The sequence below is a fragment of the Rhamphochromis longiceps genome, linkage group LG20 (assembly GCF_057381845.1).
Source record: "Rhamphochromis longiceps isolate RC_006_pf linkage group LG20, R_longiceps_female_GT1.1, whole genome shotgun sequence".
NCBI lineage: Eukaryota > Metazoa > Chordata > Actinopteri > Cichliformes > Cichlidae > Rhamphochromis > Rhamphochromis longiceps.
Window position 1 is genome coordinate 25,488,968 of NC_140576.1, and position 26,885 is coordinate 25,515,852.

Here is a 26,885-nt window from a genome sequence, read left to right on the forward strand (position 1 = left end):
TTGTTTGAACTACCTTAAAGTTTCTATAGGGAAATGTTTAGTTATTAGTTCTGTTTGAACCAAAGATCTCGTGATTTTACTGGCATTCAATTGATGGGAAACTGCTGATGTTGATCCTACACAGCTGTCACATTGTGTTAAAGAAACCACCCTTCAAGGACTTATGCCAAGTCATATGTTATGGGAAGTGGAGCACACAGTACAGTAAAGAAAAGCATATGACTTATTGCTACATCACACAGGACATTCCCATACCTCAGTGATTTTGCAATAAGACGTGTGAGTGGTCTTTTGTGGTTTCACGCTTGAAAGAAAAGCACATGATGGCACTGCACGCAGATCATGAACAAGTGATTACGCTAAAAAGAGAACTGACTTGTTATGACTATGACGAAACTCTCAGTGTGTCAGATCTGGACAGCTGGTATTACACTTCATCTGTCACAGCATGTCAATACTTAGTGATTATGTTTAGCTGTCTCACCTACAAGTACTGTGTGCCCAGCAAGCACACCTTTTCTATTGTCCACGCTGACTGTGATTGGCTGATGGGCTAAGAGGCTGAGGTGTTGCAGCAAATAGCACAGCTTGTGGGCCGGTCCATTCTGCAGCTCGAGGGAGGTTAATGAGTGAAGCCACTGGGCTATCAGCCAAACATGAGCAGCAACGCTAAGGCTCCCACAATGAGCCTGACTGTATTACCACTGAGCTCTGTCTAATTATACACTCCCAGCGAGGGAGAGAGTGACAGAGAGCATGTTAGGCAGGGGAAAGAAAAAGTTATTAAATGTTGCTGTGTGTCAGAGAGACTTACTGAGGGGATGACTGTAGACTGAAGTTATAACAGTGAGATATATACAAGGTGTGTGCTAGCAAGGAGATAGAAAGAGACAAGGAGAGAGAGAGGGAAGGAGGGGGTTGGAGAGATCAAGCAAGAGAGAGACAGAGAGCACACTCACTCAGAGAGAGAGAGAGAGAGCAAAGAGGCGTTTAGAAAGTGAGAAGGAGGAGAGGCAGGAATAGGATGAAGGGAGGGAAGGCTGAGCAGTAGAGAGGAGGAAGAGACTCGCAGTGTCAAAACTGGATATTCCTACGTGCCTGCTGCCGCCTGATCCAATGAGTAAACTCTCTGATACCTGCTACGCAAAGGCACCCGGCAAGGTATGTGACCACACTGCTTCCTCCTCTGAGTGCGCGCGTGTGTGTATGAGAGAGAGAGCACAGGTGTGTTGGCAACTTCGAGTGACAGGATAAACAGACTGGGCTGTGTGATTCGATTGCCCCAAAAAAACTGGTTCATGAGTTACTGTAGGTGCATGTATTCTGAGAGTAAGCTAATCTGATTATAGCTAGAAAATGTGTTTCAATTGTTTGTGTGTGCGTGCATGTGAATGAACATGTTGTACAGACTCATGTAAGTCAGCACCTATGTGTGTGGGTGTTTGTGTGCGTGGAAGAGAATAACAGAGAGCGTGTGAACAAGAGGGAGAGTGTGACTGATCCAGAGAGGAGTGTGTGAGAAAGATGGAGTCAGACAGAGTGAGAGAGGTGGAGGTTCATCACTCAGCCTCAGACGGCAGATCAGGGCTTTCAGAATTAGAGCAGTGGGCTTAAATAGCCTTGGTCCAGAGATAGCAAGGGGGCCCTTGAGGAGCCCACTTAAATTGGGAGGGATGGGTATAATATTGGTGAGGGTGGGGTTAGCCCATGTGGGGGAAAATTTAGAAAGGGAATGATGGAGGAGGAGTAGAGGGGGGAAAAGATTTGCAGATGTTGGGGACAAGTCTAGGAAAGAGCTCATGCAATCAAAGGCAGGTGCATTAGGCATCTGTGATCTAAGTTCCTATTCAAGCAGTGTAAGAGATGCTTTATAATTATTCACTGGAAGAACTTATAAAGTCCCTTTTATTTTTTTTAATTAACTTCAAAAGTCTACTTAGTCAAAGACTTCTATTTTTTCTGTTTCTGTGTTTTCCTCTTGAAAGCACAGAACATGTGAGCCAGTTTGTAGTTCCATTATTGACTGCTCCCTCCTCATTTCTTTCCCATTCGAGATAGAGATAGAGGGAGACTCATACTCCACCAGTGTGCACAGTTATCATTTCTGTGTATCTATTTCTGCTACATCAAGCACTGTCCTTCTGTTGTGGTGACATCCCATATGCTGCATAAAGGAACATTTCACAGGTTCAAACAATTCTCAGCTACAGATGTGATTGAAGGGAAGCATATAACATTTGTCCCCATCGACTTAATTTACTTACTTCAATTATGAGGGTGATTTGCTGGAGTGTACAGGAAGTCTTATGTCTCAGTGTGATTGCTTTGAGAGATGCTTGTTTCTGAAAGGAACGTGAGTTTCATCTACAAGGTGCAATCGTTGCTTTGAATTTGTCATTTGCAATTTGAAGCAGGGATCCTCTGGTGTATCAGTGCAGGTTCATGCCAGAGCAGGGCTCTAGTTGTAAATGGGTGTTTTCAAAACCCAGATCTCCCGTGTTTATTTTGTGTTATAGCAACTTAACAAGTCAAAGCCTACGGCTCTATGATATACTCCAGTGTACAGAGATGTGCCCTTATGAATGATGTAAAGGCAAACTGAATGTAGCGATGGTTCTATATATATTTTGGGAAAGAGAAATACAACTTTTCTCTGTGGGCTGAATTAGAAATACAGCATGTTCTCCCATGCCATGTTTCTTAGAGTACTGTCACCATGCAGAGGAGAACAGGCCTCTTGTGGGAGAGGGTTGAGTGGCTGCTGGCCCTTTAAGAGGTCTATTTTTACAGGGGCACACTCATGCATGGAGCGAGGCGCACAGACGAGGCAGTGGCACACGGAGACTGTATCTGTGCTGCCTCACTTCTGTGACTCCAAACAGCACATCCTGCAGGACCATAACCTTGTGACTGAGTGACTGTGAGAGAGTCATAAAACTTGTGCAGTCCACAGAGGAGCGCGTGTTCTTTTAACACAAGCTCAAACACGAAAATCATCAAAACTGGAAGTTACAAGGTTTTCACCCAACAGGGAGACTCAACCCTTTTTTTTCCTCCAAGTGGATCTCTCTGAAGTCTAAAAGTGATAATGAGTGGGAGCTTGCAATAAAGACACCCTTATGCACACTGTACACAAATGTGCCAACATTCCCACATACTTGTTTTGATATGCAGATAGCTATGAAAGAAATCTGAAAACATTCATGCCCCCTTCTTACAAACACATAATACACTTTAGTTTACTTAACACCCACACACTCCTCGAAAGAAACCACAAAAGTGAGTACATTTCAGAACATTTCAACACAAACGCACATCCGTGCACTTAGAGGTGCGCATAGTGCTATACACCCACGTAAAAAAGAAAAAAATTACTTATACATCCTCAATATCTGGACCCAAAATAATCTTCTCCTTATGCAATCTGCATGTTATATAATGCATGGCCTGTCATTATCACAGCGCTCCTTCACGCCCTGCTGTGCCTCTCCACCTACAGCACCACGCAGACAGGCAGACACACACACACACCCTGCACCTTGTGTTAACAGTCATATACTCTACTCTAGCACTCCCACCCACGTTGAGTGTATGCTCTCAAACAGCTACCCAGATGAGTGAGAGGGAAAGACGGAGAGGAAGACATAGAGTGGGTGGGGTAAGGAGACTGAAAGTGAAAGGCACAAAAAGGGAAAACTTACAGAATGAAGTGTAAATTCATGCAGAGACATGATTAAAGAAATCATATGTTGCTCATATATACGAGTCACTTTTAAGGCTGAATTTAAAAGGGGAAAATTCTGTCTTGAACACAGTGAAGCGCATCGTGGATGCAGTATTTTAGCAAGTGTCTGAGTTTACCTAACTCCACGTAACCTCATTTATGCGTTCATTTTCTTTTTAATTTTGTTTAACAAGTTTATTTTCAGGAACTTAGAAGGCAAGAAAACATTCAGGCACGATGTGTGAGGAATAATCACCCTCATTGTCACTCCAAGTCACACCTATTGGCATACAAAAGCTTGCGTGTCTTTGCCAGTCTTGCATGTCCTCTCAAGGAATGGACAGGGAGTCACCTTAGTGCTGTCCTACTATAAACTCATACAGCGTCTAATTTAGGAGGCATAGTGAAAAGAGAAGCTGCGACATTAGGTAATTATTCTGTGAACTTTATTTCATTATGAAGTAGTTCTTCATTTGTGCCATTTTTAGTCAGTCAAAGGGACTTGCATGTCTGCTGTTCCAAGATCAGCACTCCCACAATTGGAATGGTATGAGAATTGGCTTGGGAGCTCAGCAGAGGAGCCAGGAGTGTGTGATGAATAATCCCAAACACAGGCAAGTGTTTGAATACAGTTGACACTGTGCCAGACTGCTTTAAGGTGACAGCACACCTGTTGATCAGTGTGTCCTAAGAGATGAAGGTGCAGGGAGTGGCATTTCATCGATGAATCTCCATTTGAATCTGCTTATTTTTTATGTTAACTGAAGATATGTATATGCTTATAAACCAGTGTATGTGTGTGGTCAAAAGCAAACTTACATATTTAATCTGCCGGTTATCCAAGTCTGTTCTTGCTCTTTGTATATATACAGATCGTTTTCCTTGGCCTTGACATGCTAACCCTTGTGTATGATCAAGCAGTATGTTCTCCTACTCCTCCACACTTCATCTACAATAGGGGTCAGTGACCTTTCAACCGGGCCACCCACCACTAACACCCACAGTTTTTTAGCCAAGCCTGCCGTTCTGCCTGCTGAAGCCCGTGCAAGTAAAATTGCTCCCTCAGACAGACCCGGTGTGCACAAACAATAGAATGCACAGTATTGGCTTTGGTGTCACTGTACTGAAGGTGTAACATCTGATACATCCTGTATCAATAGTGACCTTAAACCCTATCCGAAAGTGGGATGTATATTACCTTTTCTATCCGAGCACTCTTCCTACTCATTTCGTCTCTTTTTTCCCCCCTTTGGTCTTGGAGAATATTAAAATAACTCATCAAAGCATCTTTCACTAATTTAATTTATCTTCTTTTTATGAGCAGACATCATCAAATTGATGGGTGATAAAGGTTCTCTCTCAAGTGGATTTGGGACTTTCCTTGTATTCATTTTGAAACGAAGCATTAAGCCCACTCAATCATATTTCGATATAATTTGCAGCACCCTCTATAACAAACTGAATAAGCATGTGTTGAGTAAATGACTGTGACCGTGTGTGGCTGGTTGGCAGATTTGGTGTGGGAGGGGTTGTACAGCAATAGCAATAATGGCAGTGTATAGCAATGTTGCCTTGAATACCAGCAGGGATAAAGGTACTCTAGACAGTATATGTGAAGCCAGTCTAGACAGTCTCTCTGAAAATGAATGGCACTTAAGCTACCAACAGGAGACCTGGCCATGCTCTCTCCATGGAGATGTCATCACTATGTTTGCTTACAGCTTGCTGACATTTTTGCTGCTAAACCAGACAACCAACAGAAACCCAGTTTGAGTGGCAGTCGCCAGGGGACAATGCCAAAAACAACAAAACTTTGGAATGAAAAGTAATCCCCCTCCTCTTCAGCCACACACACACACGCACACACACAGACACTTGTCCTCTCCCTTTCAAGCTCTTTTCACCCCATCAGACTTCATCACCCTCCCTTTGGCTTTCCCCTATTCTCCCGCCTCCACCCCACTCGTAAGCTGATGATTTCATAGTGTGAGAGTACGGCTTGGATGAAGGGCTCTGAGTCGGGTTAATCATGTCACTAATTCACAAATTCCAAAACTCTGACTGTTCTACCTGTGAGAGAATGTACATAAGAAGTTGGAGATCTAAGTTAAAAGAAAAAGGAGCCTGTGAGGCCCATGATGGAAAATACCAAAGCATGACTGTGCATCTGCAATGCGTGACATCACTGCTATTGCATAAGAATTGTTTTCATCTGACAAACACTAGTCAGTTGGTGTTTGTTTTGTGTGTTTTTATATCTTTGTGAACTATTTGATGCCTAGAAATTGAAACCAAACTAAGTACTTGGTGGTTGAAAGCATATGTGGTGTAGATGCTACATTATAGGCAAATGATCACACTGAGACAATGGAAAAATGCAAAAATGAAACTTCCATCAGCAGACGCTTTAAATGTCAATGAATGACAATTGCATGACACCCGCCCCAGAGAATGTCAGCCACAAGATTTGCAGAATACCTGTCAAGTTGTTTCGCGCTGACCCATGTGTGCACACTTGTATGTGAAGTGCACACTGAAGTATTTACAGAAGTAAAGAGAGACAGACAGCAGCAGGCCACCACGGTCAAAGAAAGAGGAGCATGAGGTGGAGAATTTTTTGCTTCTGCTGACTGGCTGACCTGCATGTAATTAGTCAAGTCATATTTTTAACTGATATTGCGTAAAAGCCAGCTTAAGGAGCAATAGCTGCCCTATTTATACCCTAGGGGCTAATGGCCTGTACCACTACATAGGGGGATTTCCTCCCAGAACTATACTAAGCCTGCCTTAGGCCGTACCAGTTGGGATTCACAGGGATTAACTCAGCAATACATTACAGACTTCACATTGTAGTCTGCCATACTCTCCTCCTATTAACTCTGCTCTTGCAATCTTCAGCAGTTGTATTTTCAGTTGTCATGTTTAGGAGTTTATATGTGATGTTTATTTTTGCTGGACTGTTGATCTTATTCATACAAAAAAAAATAGCAATATATTTATTACTTTATGCAGCTATGAGGTGTACACAGCTGTCATAAGTGAACAAAGAATCAGTCTTATGACTCTTTGCATGCACGTTTTTGTGTACATGGAGCCTGCCGTGTGTGTGTGTGTGTGTGTGTGTGTGTGTGTGTGTGTGTGTGTGTGTGTGTGTGTGTGTGTGTGTGTGTGTGTGTGTGTGTGTGTGTAGGGGTGTTAATAGTAACTCCTGAGCCATAATCTGATCTTCATTATGATGAACCTGCTGCGGGCAGGGCTGCTGGCTCATCCTGCTGAAGAATGGGTCAGTGCCCTGAAGGCTGACCTGGCGTTTTGCCCAACAAGCCCGTATCACCGTGTCCTTTTATCAGCTTAGCCTGGCTTTTTGTAGAGTAATCTGCTGCACAAAGCTAGTAGTACTCCCCCCCCACAACCCACCCCTCCCATCCCACACCTCAACCTTACTCTACCACCACAGCTCATCCTAATAAATGAGAAAATTATAACGAATGAGAATGTTTGCTAACTGGTCTACAAATTAATCAAGACGCTTGACCCCTACAGCAAAGGGGATCCAGTGGATCAGTTGCGATGTGATGGTGTGGTTTTAATCCATTAAAAACCATCCCATTGCCTGTCCAGTGCTTGACTTAAAGGGAATGGTGGGTGCAAATCAAAACAAAGTTTATATAAATATAAAGTCTCTCTCTCTCGCTCTCTCTCTCTCTCTCTCTCTCTCTTCCTCTCCCCCCCACATCTTCTTCTCTTGTCTCCTCTTCTCTTCCCTTTGTTCTGATCTGTTACATTCAGCAACAAATTTCTGCTGCATCAGACGTCCATCATAGATCTTCTACCCAGCCTGAAACGTGATCGGATACTTAATACAAGGCTACACATGAGGATGAGGGAGAGGTGGGGGTTGGTTGGGGGTGGGGAACCCCCACACTAAATGTCATTTTCTTAAAAAAAATGTAAAAAAAAGTAAAATGTCCCATGCTCTCTAAATCCTCAACTGTAGAGGTCTTTAACCCCTCATGGTACTTTACACTCCTGCTACGGTTTGTTGGATGTAGTCTGACTCATCTGACCTTTCTCGTCTTGGCCTGACCCCGTGTGTGTGCGTGCGTGTGTGTGTGTGTGTGTGTGTGTGTGTGTAGGTGTGTGTGTGTGAGATGGACAGATTAAATAGTGCAAAGCTAGAGAGTGAGACAAGCAGAAACAGAAGAGACTGAGGAAGAGTACACCAAACGCCTTAGTGCTATCATAGTACCATAAATGATTAACACGCAGTGTGTTTGTTGTGTTAATATTTGTATATATACGTTTGAATTTGCTTGAATTTCAAAGCGTGCTACATAAGTAGAAGACAACAGTCATTTCTATACCTCTGTCATAGTAAATACCCAGTGATGAACCCAGTCCTATTTCTTTCACTATGACTGGGCTATTACGTGTAAATGTCTATCAAATACTGAATAGTGTTTCATATAAAAGCTGACTGTGTTCATATGATTTTATTTACACCTGAACATTTAAATTATTTCCTTTTTTTTTTCCCAATATGAAAGTATTGCATCTGCTAACTGACCTGGCTTTGTTGATTTTAGTTTAAAATCTTTTATTTAAGTGGCAAGTTATCTTGCATAATCATCCAATTTATTGAAATAAAAAATATATATATATGAAATAAAGGTACAGTAAATCAGCCATTGTTTTAGAAATTGGTTGCTTTTGTGTATTTTTCAAAGTTGAAATTTTCAAAACTATTCGTTCAGCCTCCACATCTCGTCTCGTCACATCAGAAAGGCAATTTGTCACTCTTTTAACTGATTAGAAGGGCCTTGGCACACCCTTGTAAATCATTATTTACAACTGCCTGCTGCTTGCTATCTTGTCAGTCACTTACATATGTCACTTATATGTAATATGGTATGTGTAATTATTAGCAACCTATAGTAGTATTAGTAAAGTATAATGAATAAGTCTTAATATGCAAAATAATTGAACCAGTTTTCAAAATCTGTGAGACTTATTTTCCGTACATTTTATTTTTTCTTTTCTTTTTTTTTATTATGTCTTTGCTACACATACAAGAAATACCACACTCTTCTACGGTACTGACTAGCACAAAGGAAATATATATTTAAAAAATGTAAAAATAAGTGGAAATGTTCGTGCAGTGCTTTATGGTAAATTACAGAGCGATTTTTATACGCCTTCTGTCATTTCTGTCTGTCGGGCTACAGCCTCTCATCCAAATCACAACAGATACGTCCCCTTGCAATGCATTGCCGAAGAAAACCAAATCTTTTGGAATGTGTTATCCTGCCTCTGCAGGCATCTGCCACGATGGGTTTTTTTTTTCTTCTTCTTTGTGATATGCAGTGCCATAAAACCGTTTCATCTTTTTTCTTTTCTTTCTTTTCTATTGCAATGATTGGCCAACAAGTTACAGTGCAAGCGGTAAAGGCGTAAGTGCGAATCCATTCCAGTCAATCTCCCACATACAGTAATGTGTAACTTTGCACTGTTGAAAGTGATACACCATAGAAAAAAAGTGCATATTTAATTATTGCTCTAGATCAGAAAAAAGTGCAAATGCACAGCTACATTTAAGTTTCTTTTATGTAAACAGCGACACAGGGACTTGTGATTCAGATTTTATGTCCATGTCCATCACCATAAATATAGTTTTGCAAGATAAACTATGGATTTTGAGTATTTCTTCATAGCTCTTGTTATAATTACTGCTCCCGCTGTGATAAAAATGGGTTGGAAAGAAATGCAAGACAAGTGAGAAACAATTATAAAATAAACATAATGTAATACAGCTTTTTTTAACAACTGCAAATTATGTTCTGTTTGTGAACTACCTTTGTTCCTACTATACTTGGTATATTTTATCTTTATTCATTATGGCCTAGTGGAGCAGTCTACCTAATAAAAAAAAATCTAATTACCTTCAAAATATTTTTTTCTATTTTATTTTTAATGTAAAATTTAGTTTCATTTAAAGTCCTAATATATGCCGTGTTGTTCTTAATCTGCACCGCCTCATGAATTTACCTACAGTCTCTTGTGATATGATTGTGATACTCAAATAACCCACATAAATTTAACAATTGCTTTAGCAGACAGCACTCATGCCCACACAACCTCGATGCACATCATTTTCACTTTGAAAAAAAAATACAAGTAATGTTTTCTAAATGTCAGAGGAGATGCACTTGGCAGTTGTCGCCTGACTCTGAGATTGTTTTAATGTGGCCTTTAGGCTGATTTTTGAACACACACCTACTTGTCTGATTAGCTTTCCATTTCTTTGAAGATGAGAAGTTAGACAAGATTAACTTCTGATGTGCTGTTGGTGGGTACAAATGGTTTGCTTATAGAACTGTAAAGGAACAGAAAGATTTCTTTTTTTCACTTAACCGTGAATAATGATTTGATTGCTTCATTAAATCCTTTTTTCTCTTGTGCTCCACTTTATGTTCTTGTTTCTGAATCGCAATTTTGTGCTGATAATTAACATAAGCTTGTTTGAGATGAGGTTTGGCCCTGTTTCTTTGACGAGAATCAGACAGGGTTATTTGCATAGTATTGCGTTTTCAGTGCAGGGCCTGTTTATTATTTTTCAGAAGGCTTTATCACTGACAGGTTTTTGATTTCTCGCTGTGAATGAAATACACTGCTCGCGCCGATACAGTCCTAATAAGCCATACCCGCTATACCAACACACTTCACTTGTATCGACTGAATCACTGAAGCAAATCATTCAGAGCTCTCCTGCAGTGCTCCTGTTAGCGTACGAGCTTGAGTATGAGTGTGTGTGTGTGTGTGTGTGTGTGTGTGTGTGTGTGTGTGTGTGTGTGTGTGTGTGTGTGTGTGTGTGTGTGTGTGTGTGTGTGCATATGAAGTCAAATCAAATGTATTCATAAAAGCTCTTTGAACAAGCAGGTTCGCCATAAAGTGCTTTGATGAGAACAAAGGACACAAATTCAGATGAAACTACAGATAAACAAAAAAGAACAAGTATTGTGTGTGTGTGTCTGTGTGTGTGTATTTGTGTGTGCGCGCTTGATGGATGTGAGGTTTAGTTTTGAGTCAGAAGCAGCAGCAAAAGCCTAAGTCTGAGAGTGTGTGTAGGATGAGCCTCCTACCACGTCCCTCCCTGTCTCTCAACAGTCTCTGCCTCCCCTTTATCCCTCCCTTACTTTAATGTGGCAGTATGTCTTCTGAAATATGTTCACACATATAGATGAATGATTTTCATTACTGATTTATTTTATTTTATTTTATGCATTTAAGATTGGGTGTGCAGTATATAATCTATATGGGCTGCATCCTCGATTGTGTGTGCATATATATATTTATATAAGTGTACACACACATATATAAATATAAATATGTATACAATGTATACATATATGTGTATGCGTGTGTGTATATAAGTGTATGCATGTTTGTATCCCTCACAGTGATTAAAGCAAGTGGGCGGCAGCAGCAACTGGTCTGCCTGTGTGGCTCTGCATAGCAGACATGTTTCTCACTGCTAGATATTACTCATTTCCTCAGCCCTTTGCACACACAAGCATATACACACTCACTTGACACACACGTACTCATATACACAACAGACACAGACGGATAGCAGGCTCTCAGTTTTTTCCCTCAGTTTGGTGGGCTCGCTGGTGCTATTTCATGCGTACAGAGATCAGAGGCAGTGTGTAGCTGGAAGCTGCTGATATCTGCGGGTGTTGTAACTGGCTGTAGTGCTTTGGAGAAGCAGTGTAGCACAGTAAGGAGCTGAGGAGTGGGTTGACCCTCTGGGAGGACTACAATATGAATGACTGCCAACTCCGGGATGTCTGCTTAGCCTGCTGTAAGGTCAGTGTGACATCAAGTCACAACAACTTGCAACTCCATCAACTTGTCTGTCTTCTCCTTGGATAAGAGCACCTATTACATGTGTTTTTGTTGCAGTTAGAATGATGGAACTATTGTTTGATGTTTCTTTATTTAAAAAAAAATAGGCGAAATATCAAAGTAGGCAAAAGTAGCAACCAAAATTTAGCAGTTCTGTTTTTCTGATGTTGGACATTACTCCTGAGTAATGTGTGAAGAGAAAAGGCGGGACGAGGAAGAGCACTGCAAATGTACATGTCAAATTTTGAAGTTGTTCAGAAGTTGAAAATGTAAGCATTTTGCATTTCAATGTAATAAAAAGAACATTTATGGATTATTTTATAAGTTGTAGTGAAAATGAGACACACTTGCATTTATTAATTGCATATATTGTTACAAAGCCATGCAAAAAACTGAGGAATCCCTAATTGGAAGGAACATGTAACATCATTATGGCTTTGATCGGACGCTTTTGATATATTTAAATGTTACAACAACAGTAGCTCCAGCTAAATTCCAACTCTCTGTGTGCATGTCTGCACAGTGTAGGAGTATTCTGTTAGAACCTGACATTTCTCTGCAAACTCCTCCACATGTACAATTGTGTTCTTTGTTTTCTTGTACTTTTTTTTGGCAAGTTTATATTCGGTCTATTTTGACAACCTTTTTCATAATGACTGTCAAGATGGCGAGAGTATAAGAGTCATATGAGGACAAAAGCTGAAGCCAATTTTTTTTATTATTATTTAAGACATCTGGATTCTAGACAAGTGCTTGTTTAATGAAATTCTGCTATAGAAAAAAAAACATAAGAAAGCCTTTGAATACTTTGTTGATTTTGATGTTTGTTTTTAGGTTTATTTTATTGCTTTCTAAAAAGGCTTTTTTGGCATATTGAAGAAACCAATAAAACTTTAAGTCAATGAATTTAACAAATTATTGTGAACATAAATATTAACAGCTCAGATGAACGCACATTGAAAATGTCTGTAGATTACGTAACGTCTGATTAAGGCCCCATATCCAGAATATATCTTTTTTGAAACACAAGGCCTTTTTTTAGCCCCCAGCTTTCAGCATAACTTAAAATAAGTCACTTAACATTGACCCTCATCATCTGCTTCATCTACTAACCTAATTATTGTGCATTATAAACATTTACGAATTTTCTTCACCTTTCTTGCCGGCATCCGGGACGAAAGAAAGCCCCTCCTCTCACTGCCCAGTTTTCAGTTTTCAACTCAGATACACAAACAGCTTGCTCCACTCTAACACTTATTCTGTTTTTGGACCAAGTCACTTGATGAGCAACAGTGTTCCCGCCTCTCTATGGAGTATCCCTATCTAACCTCTCTAACCAGCTGGATGTGTGAGTGTGTGTGGATACAGTTGCCATGGTGACAGTGTGGCGGATGGTGAGACGGCAGGGAGTCGGTAGGCAGTTGAGACAGACTTGCGGGTGAGTGCGGGGCTGGTGCGGCGGGAACAACGATGGCGGTGGCGGCGGAGGGAACAGCTGGACTCAGAGCGTGGCAGCCATCATTTCAAAAGAGCTCATTTAAAGCATTTGGAGAAGAATTGAAGGAGCTCCCCCGCACTTCTCACTGAATGAAACAAGGCTGCAAAATCTCTGACACATTTGAGGACTCAAACACAAACACACACGCACACAAAGACCTAAACAAATAAACACATTCACATATTTTTCCAGGGAAAAAAGAAAAATAACACATGCACGCAAACAAACATCGCATACGTGCGTGCAGGGACGCAAACAGACGCGCATTTTCCCCCTGCATTCCCTGCTGTGACACATAATTAATATGTAAAGACATATACCCTGTATCCACAACAACTGGTGGTAATATCAACAGTGCTTCTGTCAGCTTTGGGTGGGTGGTGACCAGCTTTGCCTTTCACTGGGGGAGTAAGTACAGCTGCCTGAGGGGAGTATTTGTGTGTCTGTTGCTGTCCATGTGCTTGTCTCAGAGAGAAGGGTTGGAGGGGTGTTAGTAGTAAGGCTTATATAGAATAAAGAGAGCACCCGAGGGTGTCGAGGGGGTGGTTCATGAAAGTGGTACAAAAACGTATCTGCATATTCCAATCATCCCGAGAGTCAGAGATGAAAACTCTCCTGCTGTGAGTGCTCTACGTGTGTGTTTTTGCGCACTCATACACATACATACTGCACTGCCTCTGAACTTCACTGGCTGCAAAATGTATTTTTAGCCCACATGTGGGAGTAATGTGTTTGAATGAATCGAGTAAGTTGGGTGGTTTCAGTCCCACCGCACTGCAAAGGTAATGACTAATTAGCTACAGCAATCAGAAAAGCTTGGAGTTTCTAACCTCTTTAAAGTAGTTTGGAAGAGGGAGTCACCAACTGATTTCTCTCCATCTGCCTGATACAGCAGAATGTTTGTTTGTATGTCTGACCAGACTGACAGCTAAGTCTTAACTACAACTGATGCCAGGACCTAACAGACTGTTCCTCTTCAGTGTTCACACTTAATCTCTCTTACTTCTGTCTCGGTCCCCTCCCTCAAGTTTACCCACCTATCTCTGTTTTCTGTCCTCTTTTATCCTCTCTGTAGGTGAGTGGTGCTTCAGCACAAGAGAATCCACAGTGATCTGACAGTGATGCTGTGTGTCAGCTTTCCCCTCTGTCTGCACCCCTCTTTCTCCCGTGAGGCCCATGTGACCTAGCCTACACCCATAAACAGGGGGCCCCCACTGCCGCTGGAGCCCACCCATGAATCCCAGCCCTGACCGCGGCAAAGAGTGCCTCCCTCCGAAGAAGAGGGAGTCTCGCCAAGGATCAGCAGAACACCACATCCCCCTGGATGAGTTTAAACCCCCTGTACCTCTGCGGAGTCGGTCCAGTATAGGGAGAGGAGAAGCCAGTGAAAGGGACCGTGTCCAGGCAAATCCGAACCCGCATCTCCTACATACTCCTCCACCCCTTCCTGCTCCAATACCAGGCCTCCCTGTGCCCATACCATGGACCCTAAGCTATTCACCCACTGTTTCTCTTCCGCTCTTCACAGGGCAGGTCAGCGAAAGGAGGGGCTCAGGATCACCCGCTTGGAGAGATGATCCTCTTTCCTCATCCCTGCCCCATCACTCCAGGTGGCTCAGAGGGGAGGTTCCCCTTTCTCTGCCACCTTCTCCATCATCCTCCTCTACTTCATCCTTTAAGACTCCCTTCCCAGCCAGTCCCAGAGAGATGTGGTCCTATATTAACAGCGGTCGGCGGGACTATAGCTCCTCTCTCTTTTCCCCATCATACCTGTTTGGCCACCACCCTCTCTACTCCCAAGAACCAAGCTTAGTTGAAGTGAGACCCAGGTACTTGGGAAAGCGGCCCAATGGCCTGGATGGGTCAGGCAGCAGGACTGCCTCAGCCTCTAGGCCTCTGCTCACAGGAGACTATGGGAATGATAGCAGCAGAGCCCAGCTTGATATTAGTCCACACAGCTCCCATGCCAATGGTGGACGGCGACAGCAGGAGGATCTAACAACACGTATCCATTCTGGAGGGCCATTTTTGTCAGACTCTCAAGCTCAGGGGGCCGCTGAGCCACATTCCTCACTGCAGGATAGACATCTGCCTGGAATAGTTAAGACCAGCTCCAATTTGCTTTCTCTCAGTCCCCATCCTCTTGGACCAGACTCCAGGGCAAGTAGAGGGGGACTATTGGATCACCTAGGGGCCACACCAGCTGAAACCCAAATCATCTACTCCTTGGGATCGGCATGTCCCTCCAGCCCTCAGGCTCAAACCTATCCACTCTACAGCTCCTCAGGAACAAGTCTTTACAGCCTGCACAGGGAGCCAGGCCCCAGACAGCACAACTATAGGAACTCACCACACTCACCACTGGGTCTACCTAACAGCCATGACAGGCCACAAAGAGACCAGGACAGAGACCAAGAAAGAGACAAGGTCACACAAAGGGAGAGGGAGCGCAGTACAGATAAAGAAAAACAGAAGCAATCACAGTATGACAAAGACCAAGAAAGAGACAGTGAGCGTGAGAGACGACGGGACAGAGAAAGAGACAGAGGGAGAGATTTGTCTCCTTCCCATCATCACCCATCTCCCCCTGCACTCCTACCTCACTTCACCAAGGGTTCTTTGATTGAGCTAGCCAGCGGGCGACTGAAGCGGGTGGAGGAGCTGAGGACTGAGGACTTCCTGAGGAGTGCAGATAGCTCCCCAGAATTCCACCTCAGCACCTGCACCGTCCTGCAGATTTCCCCCAGTAGTACACAAGGCTTCAGTCACCTGCATGTCCATCTCACAGACCGCAACACTCAGGTCAGCTTTGCTTTGACATATGTTCTTACACACACACACACACACACACACACACACACACACACACACACACACACACACACACACACACATTGATAGATATAAATCCTCAAGTAGATAGCCAAAATATTAAAGGACAAACTTAGTGATTATTCATAGTGTAGGTTGCTATTTCTTTGATATTCCCTGGTCAAAAGCTGCATTTTATAGGTTGGTTTATACATTTCGCTAAACACCAACGTGTCACTGTATTGATAATAAGTGCCAGACATGCACTGTCTTTTCTTTGAGTTTATAACAATGTTGTGGTTTTGTGTAGGAGTTACTGAAGGTCTTGGTGGAGTATCCGTTCTTTGTGCAAGACAGAGGCTGGTCTTCTTGCTGTCCCCAGAGAACCACACAGCTGTACAGCCTGCCCTGCCGCCAGCTCACAGAGGGTGATGTCTGCTTGGCCCTCACCCCCACCCCGACCCATCGGACACACACTCGTACCAGCTCCAGGACCCATCGCACGCAACTACCCTCGAGGGCTGCAGCAGAATCCAGCAGTTCGCACAGGGAGGAGATGCCACCACCACCTCCTCCTCCCCCTCTGCCTCAACACCCACACCCAACCGTGCCGGCCCCTCCAAGCGCTCTGGCCCGAGAGCCCTTGGCTAAGGACCAGCAGCGCCCACGCAAACGGCGCTGGTCTGCCCCAGACACCCTTCCCTCAACCAGAACTGATGAAAGCCTCCTGGATTTACCTCATGGCTCCAAGCTAATGAAGTGGCAGTAGAACTCACATGCATACTTACACATACACAGGCGCACATACACACCCTCCTTGTCTCTGTTGCACCAACCAAGACAAACAATGGAGAGACCTCAAGGCAGGGTTGCAGGGAAGGAAATTTAAAAAATACATATATATATATAAACAACAGAAAACACAGTTTGCAGGTGTCCATACTGCTGCCCAAATGATAGTCAACTCTATTAAGGCCCCTTCCTCCACCATTCTTTCCTTTCATTACCCTTTTTCCTTTCCTTTCCTTTCCTTTCCTTTCCTTTCACCTTTTTCCCTTTCCTTTCCTTTCCATCCCTCATATTTAACTTAGCACAGCCCTGAAAGGAGCAGCAGCTGAAGATTCTCTGGATGGCTGCTTACAAACACTGATGACATTTAGTGAGACAATCAAGCACTTGTGTGTTCACTCTGTTTTTGTAATGGTTGTTGTCCCCCACACCTACTTACCGAAAGTGTTTGCTGCAGGGTATTTTCAATCAGTGTTATGAAAGTTAATGCTACTGAAGAATTGCAGATATACATGAACAAAAATTGACTATATATATATTGCATTACAGGTGTTATATACAGTAAATATGCTAAACAGATTTAATGCAATCTCTCCGTCAATTTTGCAATGCATTTTTCTTTTCTTTTTCTTCTTCTTTTCTTGCTTCTGAGCCGATGCCTACGGGTCGGCCTGGGCAGGCAAGGTGAATGTACGAGCAACTCTTAGCCTTTTTTTATTCTCATCACTGGGAGTCATTTCAAACGGTTGTTCGTCAAGGCATTACTCTCCAATATGTTCTTAACATTATCTCTGAGAAAGGGAGAACACTAATGAAAACTGCGTAACAGACAATCCCACCCACACAGACAGGTCTGTGCCACATCGCCTCGACACTCATGGTGTTTTTCCATTAAAAACTGAATGATGGAAAGAGTAAAAAAGTGCAGTATGGCTGAAGAGTAATGGTGCTAATAACACGTTGGAACATGATGCTTTGTGAATACTCTTGACCCCTGTGTACTGTACGCTTTTGTTCCCATCTCATTTTTTATGTACTGTATATGTTTGAAGGCAGGGAAAATGATGAAAGTATTTTAAACTCAGATACGGGTATTCTCTGATTCAGCACACTCTCTCACTTTAGTTTGTGGTTTTTTTTTATTTTCAAAAATTTGATTTTTCTTTTTAAATGTTATAGCTACAAAAAAATGTATATTTTTAAAAATTGTGAATGTTATATGATGTTGGCTAGAAATAAAGGGGAAAAAAGCTTTATAGATTTATTTACAAGTGTCACTTTATTCATGCCATTTGTTGTAAAGCATTATGAATTTAAATTACTTAGCAGTACTACTCTAAATATATGAGATCAATATTGGATACATGATAAAGATTTAATGTTACAGTATTTTGGAAGCACATTTTATTGGGTTAAACAATATGTTTGCAGAGCACTTGGTAACACTTTACAGTCAACAAAAGGTAGAAATAAAAAGCAAATTACTTTGATGCATTACAAACAGGTCAGTGTTGCAATGATATGTTTCTTAAACACATCTCCATCTCTGCTGACAACACTGTAATGCTCTGCGGGTGTCTTTACAGGGAAGAAACACACCTTCAGTAATCCACTTGTACACTGTCCAAGCCTACCCTGAAGCACGGTAGCTTTCCTCATCCTCCTACATCTTCTCTCCCGCTGTGTTGGAGGTGATGGTCAGAGGCTTCTCTTCAGTTTCTGCCAAATTGAACCTCTGCAATAGCTCCACTGCAAACAAGGGAACCACCTGACCAACAGGACATTGTGATACACAATTAATATGCTTATGGGGACCTCTGCTGGTTGACATTACTATTGCTGCACGGCGGGCTTTCATGTTCCAAAGTCCTGATTTGACTTTGGAAGGGAAAAGACTTTTCAGCTTGACATAAAATTTAGTTAATATTTACCAGGTGGGGTATTTTAAAAACATACAAGGTGATGACAGCCAATCAGATGCACTGTCACATATCACTGAACTGTAAAAGGAACATAGATTGGATTGGACTGGTATTTATATAGAGTAGCACTTTTTCACTATGAGTCTCATTCATCCAGTGCTTTTATCTAACATTTATGCTCTGATGGATGCACTGGGGGTAACTTGGTGTTTGATACCTTGACCAAGGATGATTCAACACATGGACAGGAGGAGCCATTTGACCACCATTTTAACTCATAGCGTAGAAGATTTATAGAATATGAATCTTAATTTGAAACTGAAAACCGTTTTTTAATTAAATCCCCTGTTTTTATGAGCAAATCAAATAAAAATTAAAAGGATATTTGATATTTTATTTACAACCAGATGCTAAACAGTGACAATGTGTAAGTAAATCTGTAAAGTTTTTCCACCCACCTGAGCCATGATCAGCTTCTTGGTTTTAGGTACATTGGGGTCTGGATATTCCTCTCCAAAGCAGAGCTCAATCTCATAAGAGGGTGTAGGCCCCCTCCCCTGTAGACAGTTCTGGAGACCTGCGCAGATGATAATTGGTATATTCAGATCGATGATAAAAACACAACACCTGTTTGCATGGAGGAAAGATTTGTGATGTATGCATGAGCTGCCTTACCATTGAGAAATGTGGGTATATCAAGCAGTTTGAAGGTTTTTTCTCGCTCCAGTTTGTTGGGTTTGTCGGTGTGTTGGGCCATGGGGCCGTTCCAGTACACTCTGCCCTGGCAGAATCTCTTGATAAACACTCCATCTGGGGCCACCCATAATAGAACACCTCTTTCCAGGTGACAAAGAAGGCGATTCATTGCTTCAGCCATAGTGGGTGGCTGGCATACAGAGCCCGGGGAAGGGAAAGAAAGCTGTTGGGCAGTGCAGGGTCCGTAAATCTTCTCATTTCCCAAAGGAACATGTCCCTGCAGGATAAAACACCCATCTGGACTCCTGGTGGTCACTTTCGTCACTATCTGGCCCTGATACACCAACATCACCTGCATACGGAAGTCTTTAAGATAAGAATAAGAATCAGAATACTTTATTAATCCCAGAGGAAATTCTGTGGTCACAGTTGCTCCAAGAAAGCCAGAACAATAACTAGAGTAAACTAAATAATACAACAAATTACAGAGTTACAAAATATAACAAAATAGTTCTATTTTAAAAAATACACACAAAAGATAGTATGTGTTCCAGACCATATGCTGAAAAAGCCAACAACACGTTCACCTGTCTGTGCATAATCCTAAAAATGCTCTTACCTGATATAGCAAGTGTAGGAAAGAAGGCTATAGGTGCAGGGGCCGGGTTTTGATGTTTTTCCACTAACTCACAGTACATGTGCTCCCTCATCAGGTTTTCTAAAGCAGAAAAAACACACATAAAACGACGTTGCTGCTTTTATTTTTAAGCTGAGTAAAATTCTGAGAAGGGTTGGCATATCAAACCATCTGATTGCAACAGACAGTTTTCCCATGTCAACAAACAGTTTGACATAAGAGTGACTATCTTATCAATCCAGTTTGACCAAAAATAAAGAAAAAACTATTTGACAGCAATCTAACTAACAGTTGTTGATCAACTTCACTGACAAAAAGAAATATGAGACTCCTTCTGGCACTACAAAAAAAAAACTGTTCAAAATGGAATTTAATTCTGTCTAAAGAAGTTTAGAGAATGACTGATTTATGGAGCTTCGTCTTTTTTTTTGCAGCCAGCAGGAACCCCTTCAGCAAAAATATAACTGTGTTAACAGCATCAGTATCCCAATGTAAGCCAGCTTCTCACCCAAATCATATGTTTACCCAATCGGCATCTCACAAACCATTTGGGAACACAGAAAAGGGCCAATATGGGGCCATGGACAACGTATCACTGCAGTCAACTCATATATAGGAAAATGAACAAGCACTCAAATAGCTCAAAGGTGACCAAATGCCATAACAATCTCATGCCCACGTGTGAAACCTAGCAAGGATAAATGCACACTTTTACAAAAAACGTTTGATCTTTGTGGTCATGATTATCCTTAATGGTTCTATAGTGATGTACCAGTTTGTGTATGTAAGTCTTACCTGTTAATATTTTTTCTTCTTTGTCTCCTTGAAAGGATTCTTCTTTATTTGGGGGCTACAAAAAAAGAAACGGAGGTTAGATAAACATTGCATGAGGCTTATACAGTGGGGCAAAAAAGTATTTAATCAGCCACCGATTGTGCAAGTTCCCCCACTTAAAATGATGACAGAGGTCAGTAATTTGCACCAGAGGTACACTTCAACTGTGAGAGTCAGAATGTGAAAAAAAATCCATGAATCCACATGGTAGGATTTGTAAAGAATTTATTCGTAAATTAGGGTGGAAAATAAGTATTTGGTCACCTCAAACAAGGAAAATCTCTGGCTCTCACAGACCTGTAACGTCTTCTGTAAGAAGCTTTTCTGTCCCCCACTCGTTACCTGTATGAATGGCACCTGTTTGAACTCATCATCTGTATAAAAGACACCTGTCCACAGCCTCAAACAGTCAGACTCCAAACTCCGCCATGGCCAAGACCAAAGAGCTTTCGAAGGACACCAGGAAAAGTATTGTAGACCTGCACCAGACTGGGAAGAGTGAATCTACAACAGGCAAGCAGCTTGGTGTGAAAAAAATCAACTGTGGGAGCAATCATCAGAAAATGGAAGACATACAAGACCACTGAAAATCTCCCTCGATCTGGGGCTCCACGCAAGATCTCATCCCGTGGGGTCAAAATGATCATGAGAACGGTGAGCAAAGATCCCAGAACCACACGGGGGGACCTGGTGAATGACCTGCAGAGAGCTGGGACCAAAGTAACAAAGGTCACCATCAGTAACACACTACAACGGCAGGGAATCAAATCCCGCAGTGCCAGACGTGTTCCGCTGCTGAAGCCAGTGCATGTCCAGGCCCGTCTGAAGTTTGCCAGAGAGCACATGGATGATACAGCAGAGGATTGGGAGAATGTCATGTGGTCAGATGAAACCAAAGTAGAACTTTTTGGTATAAACTCAACTCGTCGTGTTTGGAGGAAGAAAAATACTGAGTTGCATCCCAAGAACACCATACCTACTGTGAAGCATGGGGGTGGAAACATCATGCTATGGGGCTGTTTTTCTGCCAAGGGGACAGGACGACTGATCCGTGTTAAGGACAGAATGAATGGGGCCATGTATCGTGAGATTTTGAGCCAAAACCTCCTTCCATCAGTGAGAACTTTGAAGATGAAACGAGGCTGGGTCTTCCAACATGACAATGATCCAAAACACACCGCCCGGGCAACAAAGGAGTGGCTCCGAAGAAGCATTTGAAAGTCCTGGAGTGGCCTAGCCAGTCTCCAGACCTCAACCCCATAGAAAATCTGTGGCGGGAGTTGAAAGTCCGTGTTGCTCGGCGACAGCCCCAAAACATCACTGCTCTCGAGAAGATCTGCATGGAGGAATGGGCCAAAATACCAGCTACTGTGTGTGCAAACCTGGTAAAGACCTATAGTAAACGTTTGACCTCTGTTATTGCCAACAAAGGTTATGTTACAAAGTATTGAGTTGTATTTTTGTTATTGACCAAATACTTATTTTCCACCCTGATTTACGAATAAATTCTTTACAAATCCTACCATGTGGATTCATGGATATTTTTTTTTTCACATTCTGTCTCTCACAGTTGAAGTGTACCTCTGGTGCAAATTACTGACCTCTGTCATCATTTTAAGTGGGGGAACTTGCACAATCGGTGGCTGACTAAATACTTTTTTGCCCCACTGTAAGTAACATTTTTAACATAACAGCAAAAGCTTCTTATTGGAGGTGCACACTGTTGTGTACCGTGGTGAACACATACACATTTAAAGGGGACTTTTTTTTTACATTTTTATCTATTTATATTCATGGATGTTTCTTATATTAAGTCATCAGGTTTCAGATTGCTCTAAATTCTTGGTTTCAGACAGTTTGACTGCTCTGTATTATGTCAGTGAAAGCAGATATTTCACTGACTTATCTCAAGCACACAGTTCTGGCTTTGAGCAAAGAACACCTACATGTGTTCTTCACACCTTCTGTTTATGAGGGACAACCAATCAGAAGAAAGTTCACATACAAGGAGATAAGATAAAACAGCTTGCAGAGATAAATTGAGTACCTGTACCAACACCCCGGATTAATTAAATGAGGATTATTTTAAACTCGTAATCATGCAAAGAATATAAATGGAAAGATCCAAAATAGTATAATCGATAACTCTTTAAACTCCGTTCAAAACTCGATTGCAATGAAGTGCCAACAAGAAATAATAGAAGTAATATTCCCATTTAAAAGCAAAGTGATTTTTTCTTCATTTCTTTAGGATTATTACAGTGTGTCCACTGCATAATCCACTATCAGATATTTTGCTAATCCAGGGATTATTGGCTGTATGGGTTAGTTTACCAATTTGTCCAGATAAGCGGGGGTCCCTGGAGACCTCTTGGCATGGTGCATCACTTGATCCTTTATTTGAATAGACTCTGAGAAGAGCAACAAGTAGATAAAGTTAGCACAAATAAAATACTCACATATACTGTACTATATAGTTAAAGCAATACCCTGTAAAGTAAAGATAATTTTTATTTTTAAAAAAAGCTCAAAAACTGTAGATAGATCAAAGATATATATAAGAAACTCTTACACTCGGTTTTTACCTGCTGGCCTGGATTGGCTGTTATCATGTTGGATGCGATAGACCTTGTATGGCTCCGTGATATCTAGCTGGTTGCGTTCAGGGACTTCCTGGAAGTCTGTGCTTTTGTTAAGTGCACAGCGTAGACGAGTCTTCCACATGGTGGGATCAGCTCTGTCCCTGCCCTCCCTATATTTGCCCTTGTACACAGCCCAAGCCTGAATACAAAGATTAAAATATGAGACAATCTATGTTTAGAAGTGGTCGCATGAAAGAAAACTGAATGTAACTCTAAACTTCAACATATTTAAAGCATGTTTTGATGCACTTCATCATCTGCAAGTGTCTGATTAATCTTCTTTTCTATCATTAAATTATTAAAAGTGTGAATTCATCAAACCATCATTGAGGAAAAATTGAAATGAATTGCTTTAAAAACAAGTAGGGATATTTTCAAATAGCAGTTTTAGACTTTTGGGTTTATTATTTCATAAATATGCTTAAAATACTTAAAACCTTCCTTTTTGACAAAGAATATAGTTAGGACTGGATCAGGGGACTCTGAATCCCCCCTTAGTTGCATTGCAATAAGTCTAGGCTACTGGGAGCTTCCCATGATGCACAATTTTTCTTTTTCACTCACCTTTTTTACTCTCTATGTGTTAATACACCACTCTGCAATTAATCATGAGTTATTATTAACCTCTGGCATTCTTCCACAGCGTGTCTTTCCGATCTTCTTCCCCTGATCCCCAACCCATCGCAGCAGATGGCCATCCCTCCCTTAACCGGGGTAAGCTGGAGGTTTCTTCCTGTTGAAAGGAAGTTTTTCCTTTCCACTGTTGCCAGAGCTCTTGCTCATAGGAGGGCTTGGATTGTTGCAATTTTCTCTCTCTCTCTAACTTACAATATAAAGCACCTTGAGGCAACTGCTGTTGTGATTTGGTGCTATATAAATAAATTTGAGTTGACTTGCATTAATAAAGTGATAAACCAAACATCTATTGAAACAGATATAAAATAATTATTTATGTGCTATAAATACGTAAATAAAAATATATTGTTTACCACATACTTTCAGATGAATAAATCCAGTGAAGTCACCGTTATCTTATATAGTCTAGTTATTATAGCTTTGTATTAATATCGTTTTTTCTTTTTCATTATGTTTTCAGCTTTTGCTTTTAAATCTGTTCAGTTTCATTTTGCTTCCAAAGCTGAGTTTCAGTTTTTAATTTTTGAAAATTGTGAGTTTTTGTTTACTTTGTGTTACAAACACTGTTAGTTTATTGAGATTTTAACATGGATATTTTGTATTACAAAATGGTTCAACACAAACTTTTACTGAATATTTGTATTTTAGTGAGAAACTAGGTTTCGTTTCTTGGTTTTTTCTCTTTCTTGAAAATTATGATTTTTTTATTGTTTTTTCCAGTTATTTATTTTATACCTAGTTCTAGTTTATATAACCTTAGTCCATATCGCCTCTGTTCAGTCAAACTTGGCTGCCTCCTAGTGACCATTAAAAAGCACTTTGCTGTGTTGGCCAGGCCTAATAGTGGCCTGGCCAACACAGCAAAGTAACGGATTTTATCAGTAGACTAATTTTTTTCTCTCACATAGTTAAAGTTAAATAAATAAAAAAAATAATTTAAAAAAACACTTCCTAACAAAGACTTGCAGTTCATTAATGCGACCATCTGCAACCGTCCAACAATCTGGCGAAAATAAACACCCTCCACTTCTAATGTTCAGTGAAATGAATCTTTTCTCATTTCCTTTGCATCTGCTATGGTTTAAGTTCTTATGACAATAAACCAGTGCAGGAAATAAGGGTATCGTCCAAATTACTTCAACGCAATGGCAAATTGGGATCCGATTATTTATGCAGTTTAAAACACCCCCAAACAGTATTTTCGGCAAATTTTACGTTTACATTTTTGGAAAATAAAAGTTTAGAAAATGTTGACCTTGAACAACGCCGCATCTTCCGTCTGTTTGTAGTCCTTCTTGGCTGCGTGCTTCCACGGTATCCTGAACATAGTTTTGTTCTCATCCTCCCAGCAAAGTCCTTCATATTCCCCACTCTCTATCTGGACTATGAGCCACTCTTTCAGGTGCAACTTAGCCCCGTCATCCATCTTCAGAACATACTGTGTCTTAGAAGAACAAAATTCCACTTTCAAATGTCAGAGACATGTGCACAGTTGACCCAGCACAGTTTAATCACGTTCCCACCTTGCAAACTGGAAAAATACCAGTATTTTTTTATCTCGCTGCCGTCCGAGCTTCTTATGTGATGTTAAGTACGGCACAATAGACCAAAAACAGACTAAAAGTTTATCAATTTAACACAAACGGATCTCACCGCAAGCTTAAATGAAGAAGTCGCAACTAAAATTAAGTGGGCTCTTGGAAGCGAAAGCGAAAGCTTTAACTCATTTGATACTTTCGGTTTCCCCCCTCGCTTGCAGAGCTGCCACGAAGGTAGATTCGTTTCAAAGGAAGGTGAATGAAAGAGAGTGAATTCACTGTGCCACGCGGACGGCATTCAGGAAAAGACTTAAATGTAAAACTGTAAAAATTTAAAGTCAATATGTAGTCACCGTTTAAAGTAAACTATTTAAATATGCATTTGATCACAAAACTCCAACCAAGGACACATTATTGTGTAAAAACAGCTAACTAGAACCAGAAAACTACTAAAAAAAAGTTACAGGTGTTCATTAATTAGCTGGGAGAATCTGAATGAGCACTTGTGTAGAACCGAGTCTAAATGGGGAATGAACACAGACACAGCTGTGTCTTTCATGGTTTTAAAACACATTACATTGGAAATACACTCCAACCTTACTCATAACCGCCCATGAAGCCCAGTCGGACCTCTAAGCCTTCCTTTTATCCCTATAAAAAGTCGCCACAATGTGACTGTATAAACGGATTTAGGTCCTCACAACATGAGTAATAACCACACACACACACACACACACACACACACACACACACACACACACACACACAGAGAGAGAGAGAGAGAGAGAGAGAGAGAGAGAGAGAGAGAGATACTAACAAACACTTGTACCCGTCATACCGAAACGTTCTTGTGAAAATGAAAGCATGTGGGCGTAAGGATTTTTTTTCTTTTCACCAGAAGCTCCTCCTCTATTATGTGGGGTTTAATGCTCCTTACTTAAGACCGATATTATTTCACATCGGGTAACGACACTGAGTGGGCGGAGACTAAAAATTCAAAGTTCACTTGGATGAAAGGTGAGGTGCGTAGGTGTTTTAAAGAAGACTTTTGGCACCGTTTTGCAAACGCACTGTTTAGTTTGCCCAGCAGGGGGCACTGTAAACCTTGGTTAATGCCTGTTCCGACAACGTGAACTTCGAGTGAACCTGATCAACCAAACGATTGTGCCATAGTAAATTAATATGACTATGGTCTATAAAGATGGGTATATGAAAAGCAGTTATAATGCCTAGAGCTAAGACACTAAAGTTCT

General features: G+C 41.4%; 2 protein-coding genes across 2 annotated transcripts; one reads left to right on the forward strand and one right to left on the reverse strand.

Annotated features, from left to right (window-relative positions):
- The first annotated feature begins 688 nt into the window (after positions 1 to 688).
- On the forward strand, positions 689 to 17,949 carry LOC146645417 (uncharacterized). Its single transcript, XM_085394925.1, has 3 exons — positions 689 to 1,161; positions 14,203 to 15,929; positions 16,249 to 17,949. The coding sequence occupies exons 2-3, from the start codon at positions 14,361 to 14,363 to the stop codon at positions 16,705 to 16,707; spliced, it is 2,028 nt and encodes a 675-aa protein (XP_085251051.1). The 5' UTR covers positions 689 to 1,161; positions 14,203 to 14,360; the 3' UTR covers positions 16,708 to 17,949.
- Positions 17,950 to 18,013: 64 nt separating this feature from the next.
- Positions 18,014 to 25,797, reverse strand: irf10 (interferon regulatory factor 10). The gene is made up of 8 exons (XM_085394605.1): positions 25,350 to 25,797; positions 23,402 to 23,597; positions 23,151 to 23,227; positions 20,778 to 20,832; positions 19,965 to 20,063; positions 19,325 to 19,711; positions 19,108 to 19,226; positions 18,014 to 18,495 (listed from the first exon to the last, which is right to left on the reverse strand). Exons 1-8 carry the CDS (start codon positions 25,518 to 25,520, stop codon positions 18,391 to 18,393), a joined length of 1,209 nt encoding a protein of 402 aa, XP_085250731.1. The 5' UTR covers positions 25,521 to 25,797; the 3' UTR covers positions 18,014 to 18,390.
- Between the last annotated feature and the right edge of the window lie 1,088 nt (positions 25,798 to 26,885).

Coding starts and splice junctions, on each gene's coding strand:
- irf10 (XM_085394605.1), bottom strand. CDS start 25,520: ATGGATGACGGGGCTAAGTTGCACCTGAAAGAGTGGCTCATAGTCCAG. Junction 23,598..25,349: donor AAGATGCGGCGTTGTTCAAG/GTCAACATTTTC, acceptor CTTTGTATTCAG/GCTTGGGCTGTGTACAAGGG. Junction 19,712..19,964: donor TCCTACACTTGCTATATCAG/GTAAGAGCATTT, acceptor CTTATCTTAAAG/ACTTCCGTATGCAGGTGATG.
- LOC146645417 (XM_085394925.1), top strand. CDS start 14,361: ATGAATCCCAGCCCTGACCGCGGCAAAGAGTGCCTCCCTCCGAAGAAG. Junction 15,930..16,248: donor TCACAGACCGCAACACTCAG/GTCAGCTTTGCT, acceptor GGTTTTGTGTAG/GAGTTACTGAAGGTCTTGGT.